The following is an 18,002-nucleotide window of genomic DNA, read 5'->3' on the forward strand; positions in this document are numbered from 1 at the left end:
TCAAGATATCTGATAAATCAGCATTATAATATGCAAACGTCATTGAGAACGTCAGTAAATATAAATAAATAAATACCGTACATATTTAATTTCGTATCGTACTGCATCGCAAAAAAGCACAGAAGCATTTAAAAAGCAAACATGGAATGCGAACGAATTAATTTGCCAATAGTCTTCTCAAAGGGACGACATGGCGGTAGTTGGAAGGTAAATAAACGGGAAAGACTCTGATATACAAGGTTCCTTTGAAGCCTTGCAGTGTCATTAAGTAGAGAGACTTTAAACAAAAAAGAAGAGACCGATGGTATTTACAATATTGGAAGTTTCCCAAGCCAATGAGCTCCGTACTGCATTTATTACGAAGTTTGTGAGCGAAATCTGTTTGTTCTCATTTCTCTAGTTTCTTTTGATATCCGAGAGGTACTTAGTACTAGGTAGACTTGTTCGCTGAATGCCTTCTGTAGTTCCGTGATGTTTTAAGCATCGGACACTTCGACTACGACTTTCCTGTTAATGAATTCAGTACTGCAAGTATCGTGAGCAAAAAAGTTCTAGAAATACAGTTTTATTTTAAATATTTTTGTTAAATTGTGTTACGTTTTCATATGCAGAATAGATTCTGTGCTCGTTTTTCTTCATTCGAAGCTACACTTTGGAATGAGCACCTAGCTTTATATTACTGACGGAGAATTCAATTTGACGTGTCTATAGTGCTTAATTAAGGATTAATTGAAATAAATTCTCTGACTTTAACTTTGATTATTTTTTAAACAACAGACGATTCTCCTATTCGTAAGAAGTTTCTATCCATTTCCTAAAGAAAAAGTTATTTTGAGAGCGTTCTATCTAGTCAAATTCATTGCTTTTCCAATAGGTATTTGTTATTTCGGGTCTGAGTGACACGTGTATGTGAAATTGTATGTTGTAAACGCTCCGACGATACAGGAAAAAATCACAGTGTGGGTTAAAAAAATTGGTATGATAAATACAACAGTTTTCTATGAATTTTGGGAAATTGCACTTTGTGTTTGTGTGTGTATTATTTTTTTATTTTTTTTCATAGATATGTAAAAATAAAAGCTTGTAACAATTCTAGAAGCAATCTTTAATAAAGAAGCGATAAGTGAGACTATAATTGTTTTTAATACATACATATAATTATAACCTCACGCCTGTTTCCAATGGGCGTAGACGGAAATAATGGAACGCCAATTGCTACGAATCTTACATACCTTTTTCGCTTCATCAACAGTCATCAGTCGTTTCATGCATGCTCGTCGGTTAAAGCTACTTTTAATTTGGCCCTTCTTTAATATATCGCCAATAAAGAAGATTTGTTACTAAAACCAATTAATTCTTAATTGAGGAAATCACCCATTATAATATGATTGCCTAGCAGTCTGACCGTACTTTTGCTATCTGATCTATACCTAGTTGAAGACTAGGTTTAATTAACAGAGCTGCTTCAGAAATACGAACAACGCAGTTCCGGAACGCGATCTTCCCTCCTACGTCATAGTTTCTTAGCACCTATTAACCGATTGAAGGAACGAGAGAAATTAGTTGTAAACTACTTGAAGGCATCCTGCAGTTGCTTTGACATTAATAGCTAAGATCAAAGTCTAAAGGGATCTTAGAACTTCAAAAGATTTATATTATTAGTTTATTCTCTGCCTGGATTCTCGCGTGGATTACGGACTTTGTGTCTTATAAAAGTCTAAGTTACTGCTTAGTATATCAGCTATAAAGTCCCGTCAAAATCGGTTTAGCGATTTCAGAGATTAGCCGAAACAAAGCGACAGACAGACACAAAGACAAATAGACAGACAAATAGACAAAATTAAAAAAAAAAACATTTTTTTTGTATGTATTCTAATTCTTATATACAGACAATCAAACAGACAATCCAATTTTATTTACAAGTGATGTTTTTCAAAGTTTATGACCTTAATTTGGTTACCATAATGCTTATTATTCTGTCATAATCATTGAGTTTGCGTAAGTATATAGAGAGACACAGCACTGATACATACATAATTATGTAGACGCAATCACATACGTCAAAGGGTTCAGTGGCTACTAACTAACTATGTACCGTATCGCTTGAGCTGAGGAATGTGGACAAAGGCTATGTTATGTATCTTAATATCATATAACATGACGCGTGTTCTTGCCAAATACCGAGATATTATGTCTCTTAACCAGGGGTGGTATACAGATATAAAAGTTAATTAAAAATATTTTTGCGTGCGTTGCCGTCCTTTTAGGGCTTAGGAATTTCATGGTTGTTGGGAAATCGGGTATGGTCAGATTGGGCTTCCGGTAACCTCACTCACACAACGAAACACAACACACGTTGTTTCTGTGATGCCGTGGTATCACTCCGGTGGAGCCGGCCCGTGCGTGCCGGTGACAAATAAATCTACAAGAAATAAGAACTTAAATAATAAATAAATATGTACAACTTAAAACTAAAATATATTATAAATAAAAATTCAACAAAATATAAATTAGTTTAAGAAAACTCCTTTGAACCTCTATACCTCACAATCATTTGATAAACAATGAACAACCAGGCAGTTCTTCAAAGAAAACAATAAGATTAGCTACTCCCCACAAAGTGAAATAACATGTAAGATTACTTGTAGAACAAAACACGTTTACAACAACTTTATTTCATTAAAACAACAATACATGACAATGCTAAATATTCCTTTAAACAAACCTGTAAAAGGAAATGAGATTTCATGACATTAAGAAGCAGACAGAGATATAATAATTGTTGAATGTCGAGGAAACAATGCGTAGTTTGCCCATGGCACCGGGCACTCCATGCCCAAAGCGATGCCCATGGCGTTTGCCCATCACCGAAAAAGTGAACTGACAAAAGCAATGCGGCTATTCTCCACATCCTATTGTTGCAGCCCTCGCAAAATAAAAACAATGGGCAAAATGCAAATTGCATCCAATTATTGAGTGTCTGGTATTGAAATTTGAATGGCAGGTGTAATTTCCGTGGTTGCTGCGTACGCCCAGCGGCCACCGCGCCCAGCGGCCACCGCGCCCAGCCTTACTTACCTATGGTCGGTGCTTGTTTCATTTTGGTGTAAAACTGTTGTTTGTTTAATAGAAATGTAGTGTTTATTTGCTTTTCGTACACGTTATTGAAAAATAAAATTTGAACATAAAAAACATGTATAGATCGTAACGCCACGTCACTCCTTTTTTATCCCCGAAGGGGTAGGAGGTACACATTAAGGCACGTAAGCCACTGTACAATGTACACCCACTTTGCGTTATAAGTGCCATGTACTAGGGGATAAGTCTATTGCCATATGTTGGGCACATTTCAAGACTCTGAGAAATTTTCGGAAAACCGAAAAACGCCCAGCATTGCTTTGGCCGATCCGAGAATCGGAGAAACACTTGCCACCACTCAATCAACGAGGCAGACATCAAGAAAATATTCAAATAATAACCATAATACCTACTTTGTACATATTTATAAACTTCTTTAATCTCGTATTTTGCTTGACATCTCTACTAACCCGAATGATTTCTCTAAGGAACACAACTGTCTTGGTTCTTTATCTTGTCTTTTCGGATACCTGACAGTCGATAAGGGTATAAGAGAATGTCGTATCATCTGCAAAACAAAGCCAAATAACAGACATGGACGTATGACGTCACTAGTCAGAGCAACAGTGACGTCCAGCGGAATTTAATTAAAACTCTTCAAAGGGGAGCGGACAGGAAGGCAGGCTTTGGTACAGAATGGATGTGAATTGCAATTCGTTTGTGACAGAGATAGGGCGCGAAGCGACGCGCATCCGATGATCGTGCGTCGGGTGCTGCACCGAATTCCTAACAATAGATTTGAATTAGAATGACGCTTTGCTGCAGCGTGATACGAACAGCTTTGCAAAATGCATTCATTACAGCGTTTAGACGCTGTAATAAAGACAATGAATAGAAAAACAAATGGAGTGTGCATTGGTATTTTTAATAAACTAGTGGTCGCCTAGTGGTCGAAATTCGACCATATACGATTTAATTTACAATACCACTTAACATACGTTCAAGGATAATTTTTATTTAACGAATTGCTATTAGTTTAACCAAACCTCCTTCAATGAGAAACCTCTTTTCACATGAGACGTGAGGATATCATCGCAATGTCTGTCAATTTTGACGTTTTGTCAAATACGATTACAATGTACTCTGTGAATACGATACTATTCATGGTAGGGTGTGTAATGTTTTATTTATTGATTTAATGTACTTTATAAGCATTATTTTTGAAAAATATTAGCATTCTGCACTTCTCCTACACATAAACGCATTTTGCATCACGTATTAATATATAGATACACATAAATCGATCAAAGAAAAGCTTTTTGAAAATACTCAATTTTTGTTTACTTTAGATTTTCTTCAGTGTCATGGACTGGCTTCTTGCTTTGGTATGTAAGCCGGTAAACGAGCAAACGGATCACCTGATGGTAAGCAATTGCCGCCGCTCATGAACATCTGAAACACCAGAGGCGTTACAAGTGCGTTGCCGACTTTTTGGTGTTTGGAATTTAAGGGTTGTTGGGGAATCGGGGATTGGGATGGGAGGTAATGGGGCTTTTGGTAACCTCACTCACACAACGCAAGCGTTGTTTCACGTCGGTTTTCTGTGAAGCCGTGGTATCATTCTGGTCGAACCGGCCCATTTGTGCCGATGCATGGCTCACCAACACTTACCTGGTAACGACATAAAACTGAAAGAATCTGCCTTATATAGTTTTGATAACCCATATTCGGTTGCAGGAGGTCGTGCTTATAGAAAACACAATACAGATGGAGAGGTTCGAGAGGGTGCCGTTCACGCTGAACTTCACCGTGAAGATCTTCAACGTGACCAATCCACAATCCGTACTGAATGGCGGTGTCCCATTCGTCACTGAAGTAGGACCATATGTCTATAAGTAAGTACTTCAATATATTATTTGTTATCTTAAAACTATATTTATGTGCCCATGTCCATGTCAGGGATTGACAGTAAGGACATTTGACAACATCTTCTCTTCCAGTGGGTGTCGTAAGAGTCGACAAAAGAACTGCATATTTTTTTATGAAATAGGGTAAACGAGCAGACGTATCACCTGATGGTAAGCGATCAGCGCCGCTCATGGACACATGCAACACCATATTTAACTATATATTTAACTGAGAACGAACAGCAGCGCTCTCTGACAAACTCTGAACCTTTTAATTGCGGTCTTCAAACTGCCCGTCAAACGTGGAGATTATTACAAACCCTAGTATCTATAGAGGAGGTTCTTAGGCAAGTAGTGGACTACAACATGTGATAATTGATATCATCATTGATACCTGCATACCGTCGTGATCAATTTACTTAGCTATATGTTTTATTATAACATGGTTAGATTGGTTGCTAGAGCCTACACCACAAGCTTGCTAATCTACAAGTTCAAAGCCGTCATAATCGATCCACATTGTCGATGCAGGATTAACTTGCCAGCGCATATTGGCAATCTCACCCGCACCACCAGCGGCATGTTGCATAATTTATTTCGTCAAAGCCGACTTTAAATATAAAGTCGCTCAAAAATCTATGCATCTTGTTTACTGTACCTATTACAATCTAACTTGTAAACTTGGGTAGTTTAACTGTTTTTTATGCTAACTAGTTTGGACAATTTTATTAACTGTTCTATGTGATATAATTTTTAATTTCTGACTTTGGGTTTATATAAAAAACCGCACACAAAACGACGATTCTTAAAATTGAAACTTCTGTTGTCTTTCGGAATTTGTCATTTTTTTAAAGTAACAATAAGTAATAGTTTTACTTTTATTTTATTTCTTTACTAATTGTTACTAAAAGTAAGAAGTCATATCACGAAAGATCTCATTTTTAAACTTCGTCAGATAAAATGCATTTCAGCTGAAAATTGTTCTATAAATAGAAGTCTGACTTGCTGAATACTTTTTCCCCGAACCCCTCAGCTTGAGTTTCAAAGAGTCATATTGAGCCTGCGAGGCGGCATGAGATCAGGTTCCACCATTATTTTTTTATCATTCCGAGCGAGAAAGCAACAGAGTGCGTTATTTTTAAATAAAATGTAAAAGAGAAATGCAATGTGGGGGCGCGGCATGGGCGGGCTGGAGGGTGGTGAGGTAGACGCGGCCCCGCGCGCGCCCCCACGCTGACGTACTCATCTAGCCACCCTCCCCATCCTCCTCAACTGAGGGATTAATAAATTATTTTTCTAAAAATCTTATGTAAAATGCCACTTTACTTAAGAGACAAGAATACTGATCCAGAAAAATGCTTTGAACATTTCGATAACCGGTCTTGTATGTGGTTCAGATCGGAGGAATTTACTGTGTTGTTGCCTGTTGGGCGTCTGTGTTCAGTCATGTCTTAAACTATCCGAGCAACGCGTGTAGACAGCGAGTGCCTGAGTGAGCACCTTGGCTAATGTACACGCTATGCACACAGACATTTGATGGCAACTTGTTTCCAGGTTACACCAGACTCGGGAGATACTCGGTATGAACGGCGATGTAATCAGGTACAAGAGACATGAACACTTCGTCTTTGACCCGGTCCTCTCATACCCATACACAGAAGAAGATGTACTAACCATCATCAACGTGCCGTACCACGTAAGTTTATATTTTATTCAATTATTTACTATTGTATTATTGATTTGTTCATAATATTGTAGGTATAACAATGTTTACCTGTGGTCAAATCATTATACTACGAATATATTGTCTCTCTCCACTGCCTGGTAAAACAATAGCAGAAAATCAATTATGTAGTCGCAATTGTTGTTATAATAACATAGGGCGTGTTGCAGACCGTCGATTGTATGGCTCCTGATTTGGTTAACTTTGTAATACTGAATATTCCACACCATACATGACTTAATTAGGAACCAATGGAAATGCAGTATTTCATATCTATGTGCATGTAGGTATCTCTGCAGCAAAGATGTTCTTCTCCGCAATCCCGTGTGAATCCGACAGCAATCTGTACGGGACCTAATGAGCCCTTTGTGCTGTTCACAGTAACATAATAATTGGCACCTACATAGGGTTAAATCATGCGTGCTTCTATTACATGCGGCTAGCACACGCTTGCGTCCAATTATGCTATGCGAGTGAACTATATGTTTATGTATGTATACACCTGCGCCACGAAACGGGGCCAAAATGAAATGCAAGTAGGACGCCTACGCGCTTTAAATTGCTCAGCGATCGAAACTACAGCGAATTTATAAATGTAGTTCATTATTTCTCTGAAAAAATTGCAAACTTACTTTGAATATTTTTCTCATTTAATTAGTATAAGCCCTGTGATACTCCGCTGCGTAGGCGGAGTGTATTGAAATGCAATATCAAAGCAAAGTGAACGATATCAAAGAAAATGAAAAGGAAAAAATATCAGTGAGCTTTAAAGGGGAAATGTCGTTATGCTATGATTGGAACTGAGTGGGCAATAAGTCGTCTGTCTGCTCTTTGGTACTTCTTCACGATATTTTTAGTGTACTTTAGATCGTATGAATAAAGCATGTCCCCTCTCCTAATAGATTGTGGAAGGCAGACAGCTACCATATCCATTTTAAATGTGCTCTGCCAATCACACGTCGCTTCGATTAAATATCAAAATTATGTCTGTCTCGCATCCCAAACCTTCATACTCCGATTCAGGGTATTTTAGTAACAGTAATAATGTATTTATCGACACTATTCTATAGTCTAGTTGAGTTTAAATAACGTATGTGAAACAATACGATTGAATTATGTTTTTAGACAAGATTAGTAACACACTTTAATTTACATCTCGGGTTACACTTTACATCTCGGCCTTACTAATTATCAACTACGTGTAAAAACTTATTCATCCATACATACTTATATATTCCTCATCTAGACTTTTTTTATAATCATTTTGACATTTTGCCAAAAAAAATATAATTTTGACGTGAAAAAGACTAAGATAACTAAAATAAATTCATTGTTTCATTCGACTAAAAAGTTTATTCCATTTTTTTAAGTCTAAATAAGATGTGTGGGTTAGTAATAATTATTTATAGCGTCTATGCTTCTTCTATACACATAATATACCATAAGATTACACATTCATTAATTTTGATTCAATAGTACGAATTTTGTAAAGTCCTAAAAATCTCTGATTGCCTTTATAAATAGAAAAACAAGATTTAAGTTTACCTTACGTAAGATTTTCGTCTGTCGCGTTGGCGTGAGCTAATTTTGGCTCGGCAGCCAGAACAGCTGTCTTATCTTGGTGTAGAAATTTCCAAGCAACAAGTTGGGGGGTTAGGTTGACTGGAGTTCCGTGTGTATGTACATAGGTACATAACTTAGTACTTAGTTTGGAGTTTCAGCGCCCAATCACTTACCAGATTTAACGGTCTGCTTGTTTAAGCCCCTTTGCGGTTATAAAGGTTAATTTTCGAAGTCTAGTCGTAGTGTTATGTATTATATAGTAGTAGTATTATGTAAATAGGTGTCTCGGGTTCCCGGGTTGGGCAAATTATTTTTTGTTTTTTTTTTACGAAAATGTCTCAGTAGTAGCACGGAGTCTGGAATTATGCTCAGTATATGAGACTTATAACATAAATGGTGAAAAGTAGGTGTACATTGTATAGCGGCATTACGTGTCATAATGTGCACCTCCACCTACCTCTTCGGGGATAAAAGGCGAGACGTTGCATAAGTTATATTCTATAGTTACTTGACAACATACTTATTTGTAAAGACTATCTATTAATCAATAGGTTATTATTTGTTCAATACATGAATGGATTGAAAAACATTTAACCAGTAGTTATCAGTATTAAACAAGATTACGAAGAGATTACAATTGCGTTATATAGATAGTGTTTTATCAACATTTTTAGCTATTTCTTAACAGTGTTTACATCGATTTATAGGTATCTACGTGTGTAATGAAGGTGAAAGATTTTTATTTGGTTATTTACTGAAGGTAAACAAGAGGTTTCAGGTTAGCTTTTCAGGTCAAACAAACAGTATTAATGCGGTTCAGATTTTGATATTCTCAATTGTTTCTAGAATAGGCAATAATTTATAACTAACTAACTAATAATTTGTCACAGAATTATTTATTTTAATATCCGTCTTGTAGATTATTTTAAAATATTAGGCACATTCTTTTTATTTTCATACAGAAACAAATACTTTCGAGGATACATTGATTTGAAATAAGTATAATGCCACTTCTAGGTATTTTTTATACGTAGATATGATGCATTTGCAAAAAAATACGTGTTTAATATTTTTACATTGCCTAACTGACGGACTAAATAGATTTTTAATGTCATCATCATCCCTGTTGAAGCTGTTATATTTACCTACATAATCTTTCTAATTATTTATTAATACACATACATATATATTTTTATAAAACCTAAAAGGCTATGCCTTTTTATAGTTTTATAGATTAAAATTAGGTTTCACGAACGTTCCATATTTAGGCACGTAAAACGAGGTTTTTTAGTAAAAAATAATGCAATTTTTTTATACCGTCCATTTCATACGCTAAAACGGAACGTAATTTAAAATTTAAAAGCGGACAGCTAAAATATTTGAGTATAAAATCATGTGGAAAATGCACTAATGGAGATCAGTTAGAATTTTCCATTTTTAGTGAATATGAAATGACGAATTTCGTTGCGAAAATAGCGAGAGTCTGTCTAAGTGCTTACCGCCAGCAGCCGCCTGCCAAGCTTGGGAATTTGACATGCACTGCAAAAAGAATTTTAGTGAACTAAATTGACAGACATATCTAATATAATTATTTAGAAAAGAAATGAAAGCTTAGGATGGCGGCTAGATTGCATTATTAAACCATCCTTCCTTTCTAATCTCTGTCAATTAGAGATCTGACCGTTCGTTTCAGAAAGCGTTCGCAAAGACAAAGACTGAGGGTGCATTTCCGCCAGAGATGTGTTATGTCGCTATGCTACGAAAAAGTAATAGCTAAGTTGTGAAACTATAGGACCGTTTCTTTCTTTTTGAGTTCAGCCCTCATTCATACAGACGAACAGAAAAAAATTATTAAGATTTCTCTTCAACAATCAAGTAACCTTTAAAAAAATCAAAGTATCTAGAGTTTTGACCTTTCTACAATTCTATTACATGTATATAAGTATGTATATAGATGTACTGTATCTAGAATAACAATAAACACCAAGATTCAGTACTAGGAACTCATATCGTGGGTAAAGTTAGAACTGTTTAGTGTGACGTCATCACTCGCGTTGAAGCGTGTACATGACCTGCCTTAACGTATTTATTCAGAGCCTGCCAGGCGCAATAATCGCTCCGCGTCGCTTCCTCTCACAATATGAATAGCATATCTATACGTATTGTGTCGTATACCATCTTGATACCGTCTGGGAATGCGGCATTCGTTGCTCTAGAGGTAGAAAATCTATTTAAGCAGAAATGTATATTCGAAATATGCATTCGTCGTTTTCAGTCGTGTCAATGGACAACTGCACTAAATTATAATTATTACTGAATTACATGGTTTTTACATTGTATATGTATTATTATATTGTGTACCTCTATCCACTCCTTTTTTGAGGAGGGATAATCATTCAATGACTTCTCCCGCCCTGGGAGAGATAGAATGTCAGATTTTTACTGATTAAAACCCACACCGTTCCTACTTCTGTATTTCGAACCGCAGTCCCGGTAACCCGCTAGGCAGTCCTACAATTTGGAAATTAAATGTCGTGTGTGACTTGTCACGTTAGCGTCAGGTTTTTGGGAGTTGTTTGACGCCAACATTTAATTGTAAAAAACTTCTTAGTTTTATTTTCGAACAATTAAATTCAATGTTTATTTTATGTAATAATAGTTGTAATCAACTGCCAAGGCTGATGTTGCATGAATAACACGAAAACTAAAAGATTAAAATTATAAAATACAAAAATAATTGTAGCGTTTTTCGGGAGCGTTCCGTTTACACCCTGTACTTACAACAGTAATTACAAAAGTTCTTTCTAAATATAAATACAATATATATACAGTACATAGCTTAGGACACAATACTCATCAGTCCTTATCATCCTGATATCAGTCTAAAGCCACAAAGGCCTCCCCCAATAACCTCCCGATCTGCATTACTCTATTGAGTCCATATCGAGCTCAAATCAGACAATCGAACACCTCTGTGATCCATTATCTACAAAGCATGTGTATCTGTGTCTATCTGTTTGTAACCATCGTACATTATAGCCATCAGATCCTGATATAGAACCTCTTCCAATCAGAGATTAATTAAAATTATCGTGACACGTGATCCATGGCTGTAATTGGTCCACCATCAGATTCTGGTTACACACGAACCAATTACGTAACAGTTATGTATTTAGTTGATTGTGTTGTTTGCATTAATTATCTGTAATTAGCTAGTTGACTCCTGCAATGCTAATTATCGTAGCTAGTGTGTTGGTTAATTAGATTAATTAAAAACTAGGATTTCATAGATATATCAGTTACTCAGAAGGTTTTGGATTCTGAGAATTACCGCCTCTATTTCTAAAAATATACCACAGTTCTATCACATGAAAGTATCAAAATATTAAAGGTTATCTCGCCTTCAGAAAACCAAGTGTTGATACACAAACAATAATGAGAACTTCACAGTGTTGTATTGCAAGTAGTACTATTTCAATCTCCACATACTATCATGTATCAGTTCATTAAGCAAGTTCTGTGATTAAATCGAAACAACACGCTGCTATATTAAAAGTTTTAATGCGCTACGAACAGTTGCTTGTAGCGTTACGCCGTAGTAGTTACGGCGTAGCATTGTTGTAGCTACGTAGAGCGTAGCCGCGTAGGCGCGGTCGTAGTACATGGTGCACTAGTAGGCTCGTAGCCAAGTGCAAAATTAGTTCCACACTTTCTAGATTTCCGGTAATACTTAGCCTTTAGAAGTTAGAAAGTTAAGTTAGTTAGCCTTTTGTAGTTTAGAAGTCGCATTTTCTTACTTAGTTTTTGCATTCATAAATATAGTAAAACTCACGTTACATTAATATTCACTAAATAGAATCGCCATAAATATTTCAACACACGAGTCAACACAAGCCGAAACAGTTTATTTTCAGTTCGGAAGCCTCCCAATTACAGTAGTTACACAAACTAAGTGCAGTTAAGCCAGGTGCAGGAATATTGTTGTTGAATTTGTTTCCCATTTGACGTCGGGAGCTCTGGTTTCTGTGCTCCGTGCCTCCCATCTCCTGTCTCCCGTCCGAGTCGTGTTGACATGTGAGAGACCAATTAACGCCTCAACTCTAACGAGGCTCTGCTCTCCGTTTTGTAACTTCATAATTAACTGGCACACTTTTCATTGTATGCAAGATGTTCATTAGTGTTGTTTTTGTTTTATTCTAAGTAATAACTTATTTTGATTATTTTCAAATGTAGTAAAGTATGATAATTTCAACGTCCATACAAGATCCATCCAAGATAGTTTTTTAAAACGTCTAAAGGCCAATAAAAACGATTGATTTCTCTCTCGATTTACAATTTACTACTCTTTTTATCACTCGATATTTAAAAAAATACATTATTAATATGCATCTAAAATCTGCATGTTGCATTGAATCTGAAATTGCATCTGCATGTGTTAATAGTTGAATTATTAAATAGTAGAATTTATGTTCGACGCCATGTTTGATATCCGACAGTTGCGGTGTTTGCGACGCCAAGCTTAAGCCTGGATGCACACTGTAGTGCCAATCACGATCGCCTTCAGTGCGGTCTTATCCGAGATAGCAATAATTCAATAATCGCATGAGGGGAGGACTGGCTTGTCTTGAATATTCACTTCAAAAATTAGTTAGATCAAGAGCTTACTAGCTTTCAAAATTCGAAATCAATTCACCAAGGCCAAAATTGGTTTGGAGAGATTGATTATTTGATTTATACACAAGAAATAATAATAGTCATTCTAAATTATTATCGTTCAGAACCAAGTTTTGGTTCAATTTAACTAGTAAAAAATATTTAAGTAAATCAGAAACGCACTATGGTCGGTTCTAAACTGTAGTGTAGACCGACCCCAAAACTGAATACCCAGGTAGTGATTTAGGATTCGAAAATCAAATTCGGATGCAATTTTTGACGGGTCGGTGGCAGCGAAACGGTTGACGGATTTAAAATTTAAATTCGGAACACGGAATAAAGGGATTAAATCAAAACAACTTGATTTGTGATAGCTGATAGGCAGTCACATAGGTAACCTGGTTATAAATATGTGGAATTTTTTAAACTTTAGCGTTCCTGCCTAGCGCCGGAGTTTCGGCTCGAAAAGCAGGAGTAGGAACGGGTGGTTTTTAGTCAATAAGAGTCTGGACACTCCCGCTCGCCTCGCCCAAGGCGAGAGAAGTCAATGAACGATTATCCCCCTCAAGAAAAGTGTAGAAGAGCCATGCTTGCTTAGGCACGAATGGACCAGCTCGACCGGCCTCACAGAAAACCGACGTGAAACAACGCTTGCGTTGTGTTTTGTTCAGGTTACTGGAGGCATAATTACCTGTCGTTTCCCCTTCCCAATCTTTTCAATCCCCGATTCCCCAACAACACTTAAATTCTTAACCCTCAAAAAGCTGTCAGCGCACTTACAACGCCTCTGGTGTTCCGGGTGTAAAGGAACAGCGACGATTTCTACATCAGACCATTAAAAAAACAAATGACATTTTAAAGTTCGGTTATAGGTAATTTGCGAACTCAGAATATAATTACTTGGTAACAGATTTTAATAAGAATAACATCCTGGTAATTAATACTTTAAAAACTGCACCACAAAAAAAACAGACCATCATAACAATACGGTAAAAATTAAAATGCATTTCATTTCTATAAAATTAATATAATAATACAATACAACGCTCCCGAGTCGCGGTCGCTTCGCGTCGCATGCAAAAACAAAAACTTATTGTTTCTACTCTTTTTGAGCGAATGTTCGCAAAGTCGGCTTTTCAACTCCGTTAGCCTGACCGGGAGCGACACAATACTCTATTATAATAAATATATTATGAATACATATAATATTTCGCAGTTTCACTTGTTTCCTGCAAAATGGGAAACGTATGAATCAAAATGATATACACCGGGTCACATAAAGCCATGCACAACCAGTATAAAATAACCGTCGAATGTGTGCAAAGATCGTATGAAGCGAGACCACGATTAATTGGTCGGTTGTATAGAGAGATGTGCAGCTGAGAGTTCGTGCAGTGAAACTTTTGATGTTTACAATTATTTCGTGAGCTCTCATGTAACAAGCTTTTTAGTTTGTATCTCTGTAACTTTCTCTTTACTGTATTTCTGTCTGTTCGTTGAGATAAAGTTTTATGTAGTTGTTGTTTATTTGTCATAATGAAGCTAGATGACTAATTAAAATTTTGTGCCTGTCTTGTAGTTTATTTTAAAATAATAAGCACGTATTTTTTATTTTCTTGCGGAAACAAATACTTTCGAAATACATCGATTTGAAGGTACTTTTTATACGTAAATATGACGTATATGCTTCCACTACTAAACTTTGATTTGTTTTATCTAAATATTGTTATCTTATATGACAAATTAAAAAAATACGTGTCTAATATTTTTTCAACTACCTAACTGACGGACTAAATACATTTTTAATGTTCATACCCCGTTTGCTGATATTGAAAGAAAAGTTTCAACATTGAAGTAAAACCGTATTAACATAGCATACATCTTTCATTATTGTAAACATATATGGGTAGGTATACTTTCCAATCACGGCTATTATGTCCTGAACAGAACTTTTGTTATTGTGCACTAAGACAAGAGCTCTAGAGCCCTGACATCACAATGAAAACAATGAAAACCACACCATGTGATGACGTATACGAGAGGGAAACAAAATGACATTTTACAACGGCCTCAAGCAAAATTAGAATAAGGACAAAATAATCACTACAACGAACTTGAAACTCTAATCTTTTGGCCTTAAGTCTTAAAATCCAAACATTATTTAAAGATATCATATCATTATGAACTAAATTTCACCTTATCACAATGTTGTTGCTACTTGAGACACGAAAATTATGCAAGATTTAATACAGAAAGGAATTTGATAAATGCTGAAATTAATTTGTAAATTTCTTGATTAGTTTGACTTCGTAATGTGTAATCGGATAAATAGAGATAGAAGAGATAACAGTGTCCTGTTTGTGAGTGTTATCTTCTATCACGCGTGCTGTAGGTCTAACTTCGAGGGGATAAGACTAAGACTAGATAATAAGATTATACCTAAAAAAAACATAACCCTTCCTTGGCAGTCGGGTAACTAGGTATTGTTTTATAGCTAGTCGTTTGAACGTAGTAGTTTGCACTCGAAATGGGATACGCGTTATTAGCCATTATTGCTCCTGTAGTACCTACTTGCGTTAAAATAAATCTTTTTCTTACTCCCAGAGGTACTTTCGTTTCACTTTTTATACGTTCCACCTTAGTAAAAGCACCACCACACCTTAGTTGGTGCTATGCTCCTTCATAAACTTATATTATTATGCACATTTCAGTTTGGACTATGCTTTTGTCTTGAGAGTGACGCACGACCCACACACTGACACAAAGTTACCTAGTTACACAAGCTTAGAGCAAAGGAAATTCTCTTTGTCCATCTCTACTATAGTATATGTAGGTAACGTGATGTCTTTGCTACAACAAATTTAGCCATTTTAAGTGTGGGAGAGCTATGTTTCGGCAAGAATGGGCCGGTGCGACCGGTGTGATACCATGCCCTCATAGAAAACCGACGTGAAACAACGGCCCAATCTGCCCCCTCTCCTATCTTCCCAATCCCCGATACCCCCAACAACCCTTGAATTCCTAACCCCTAATGGGCGCCAAGTCACTTGTAATACCTTTGGTGTTTCGGGTGTCCATAGGCTACGCCGATTGCTTACCGTCAGGTGATCTGTCAGTTCCATAAAAAATATTGTTTAGAATCTTTGTAAGCTTCTCATTATTTTAGCAAACGCAACACGATGTATTGCTAAAGAAAACATAAGATCTATGTTTGCAATCCATCGCAATAACAACTATTCAAATGCTTTCTTTACAAAACAGCGAGCACAAACAGCGCACGAATAAAAGGCTCTTCACATATCCGAGGATCACGTTCGATGCGTATACAAAATGTACTCAGACGATCGTTACAAACACGTCACATACAACGGCCGTCCAACTATGGATCCTCGACGAGGCTGTACCCCCCACTACACAGGCTGAACATCTGGGGACAGGATCTAAACGAACGTTTTGTTCTTGCCACAAGCTCCGACCAACAATTCAATCACTGTGCTACTTTCCTTGCACACCCTGTAGCGCTAGCTCTGGCATGTAACTACGTATGTGTATTTTTCTAGTAGGTGTTTTGAAATTTACTTTATTGTTTACTTTTTAAACTTAACAGTACTTGTAACTTAGTTTAGAATGTACTTATATGTGTATTCATATGTATAAGAATAGAATAGATTACTTTATCTGCAAATAATGTAGGTAGGTAATTAGGTGATACAAAAATTTTAAGTCCCTTGTACATTTTACCTAAATTGTCATGCAAATTTACATTTAAGAAATAATATAATACTACTTATCATCTAAGAATTCTTGTACTAAATAATAACAATTTCGTAAAATTAATTCTGTTTCTATTACATGCTTTCTAAATTTTGTTAGTGGTAGTTCCTTGACATTATTTGGTAACTTATTATAAACAAGTGGGGCCATATTTGCTCTCCACTCCTGTGTGGTTAATGTGTTCAATAAAATTCCGTAATAAGGTATTTAGTTATATATTATATTTTGAACAAAATACACATATTACAAACTATTTAGACTATTATAAACTTATTTGAAAAAACAAAAGAGGAGAGCTTTCAAACGTGCTAATGCTAGTGGCCAGTGCCGCTACAATCAAATAGTTTGGAAAGATTTTAACACATAAGTGTCGCTACACTAGTAAAAATTAGAAGGTAAACAAATTTTATAATTGTGTAAAGCTGGGGTATATATTGAGAGGGTTGGCAACGGAACAATAGCGCTCGACGGTACAACGCCATCTAGGAACCGACTTATAAACAACTGATTTGTTCTTACAAATGATATATTTTTGAAATGCTGTTACTAATTTCGGTGATCATTGATAAATTCTCATTTTTCCTCCGTGGGAAAATAATGTGTTATATTCGTTTGCACTAAATATAATTACTTTCAAATATTCCTGACGAAGTAATCGAAGTATATTTATGTAAGTGAGTAAGTACAGGAAAAATATTTGATTTTTAATTTTTATTTTATGTATATGTAATATTTATTATGCTCACACTTCATTATGCTATCAAAGAATAGTAAGTTATTCTGATTGACATACAATTTGGCATAATTTCTATAAAAGATCGACCTATTTATTTAACTATTCTTTGTGAGATAGGCCTTTAAAGCTTTTTCATAATTTATTAGAACTGACCGAAGTCAGTCCTTTCAAAAATACACACCATTATGCAAACATTTCGGAGTTTTCGTTCTTGAATCTTCAAAGTGAGGGGAGCAAAGCGGCGACCCTTATACGGGAGCGTGTAACGAAACCATAGCGCGATTCAGCTTTTGTTAGAAACCGTTCAACGCCATCTAGTTAGAACAAGGGAACTAAAATTGTACTGGAGTTTGTTATTATTTGCTGAAGTATTATATTTTTTAAACTGGGGCATTAGAAACATTGTTTAGAAGTAAGTTTTAATTTTATTTTTAACCTTTTTAGTGAGAACCTTCTCCTTTTTCGGCCGGTATCTTTTTCGTATACATTGAATATGCCAAGGTTTGATACCGATTTGTGTGATTCGATTTTGTTTACATTTGGTCTCATAAAAAAAAATATTCAGTTT

The 18,002-nt window shown here is 36.0% G+C and overlaps 1 protein-coding gene across 1 annotated transcript in view; it reads left to right on the forward strand.

The window, feature by feature from the left end:
* LOC118262721 (sensory neuron membrane protein 2) overlaps nt 1-18,002 on the forward strand; it is a 121,795-nt gene that overhangs the window by 10,767 nt on the left and 93,026 nt on the right. The window contains exons 2-3 of the mRNA XM_035574292.2: nt 4,816-4,973; nt 6,540-6,681. Of these exons, the coding sequence (XP_035430185.2) occupies nt 4,816-4,973; nt 6,540-6,681 (300 nt within the window). The remainder of the gene's footprint in view (nt 1-4,815; nt 4,974-6,539; nt 6,682-18,002) is intronic.

Source organism: Spodoptera frugiperda, chromosome 25 (genome assembly GCF_023101765.2).
Source record: "Spodoptera frugiperda isolate SF20-4 chromosome 25, AGI-APGP_CSIRO_Sfru_2.0, whole genome shotgun sequence".
Taxonomy (NCBI): domain Eukaryota; kingdom Metazoa; phylum Arthropoda; class Insecta; order Lepidoptera; family Noctuidae; genus Spodoptera; species Spodoptera frugiperda.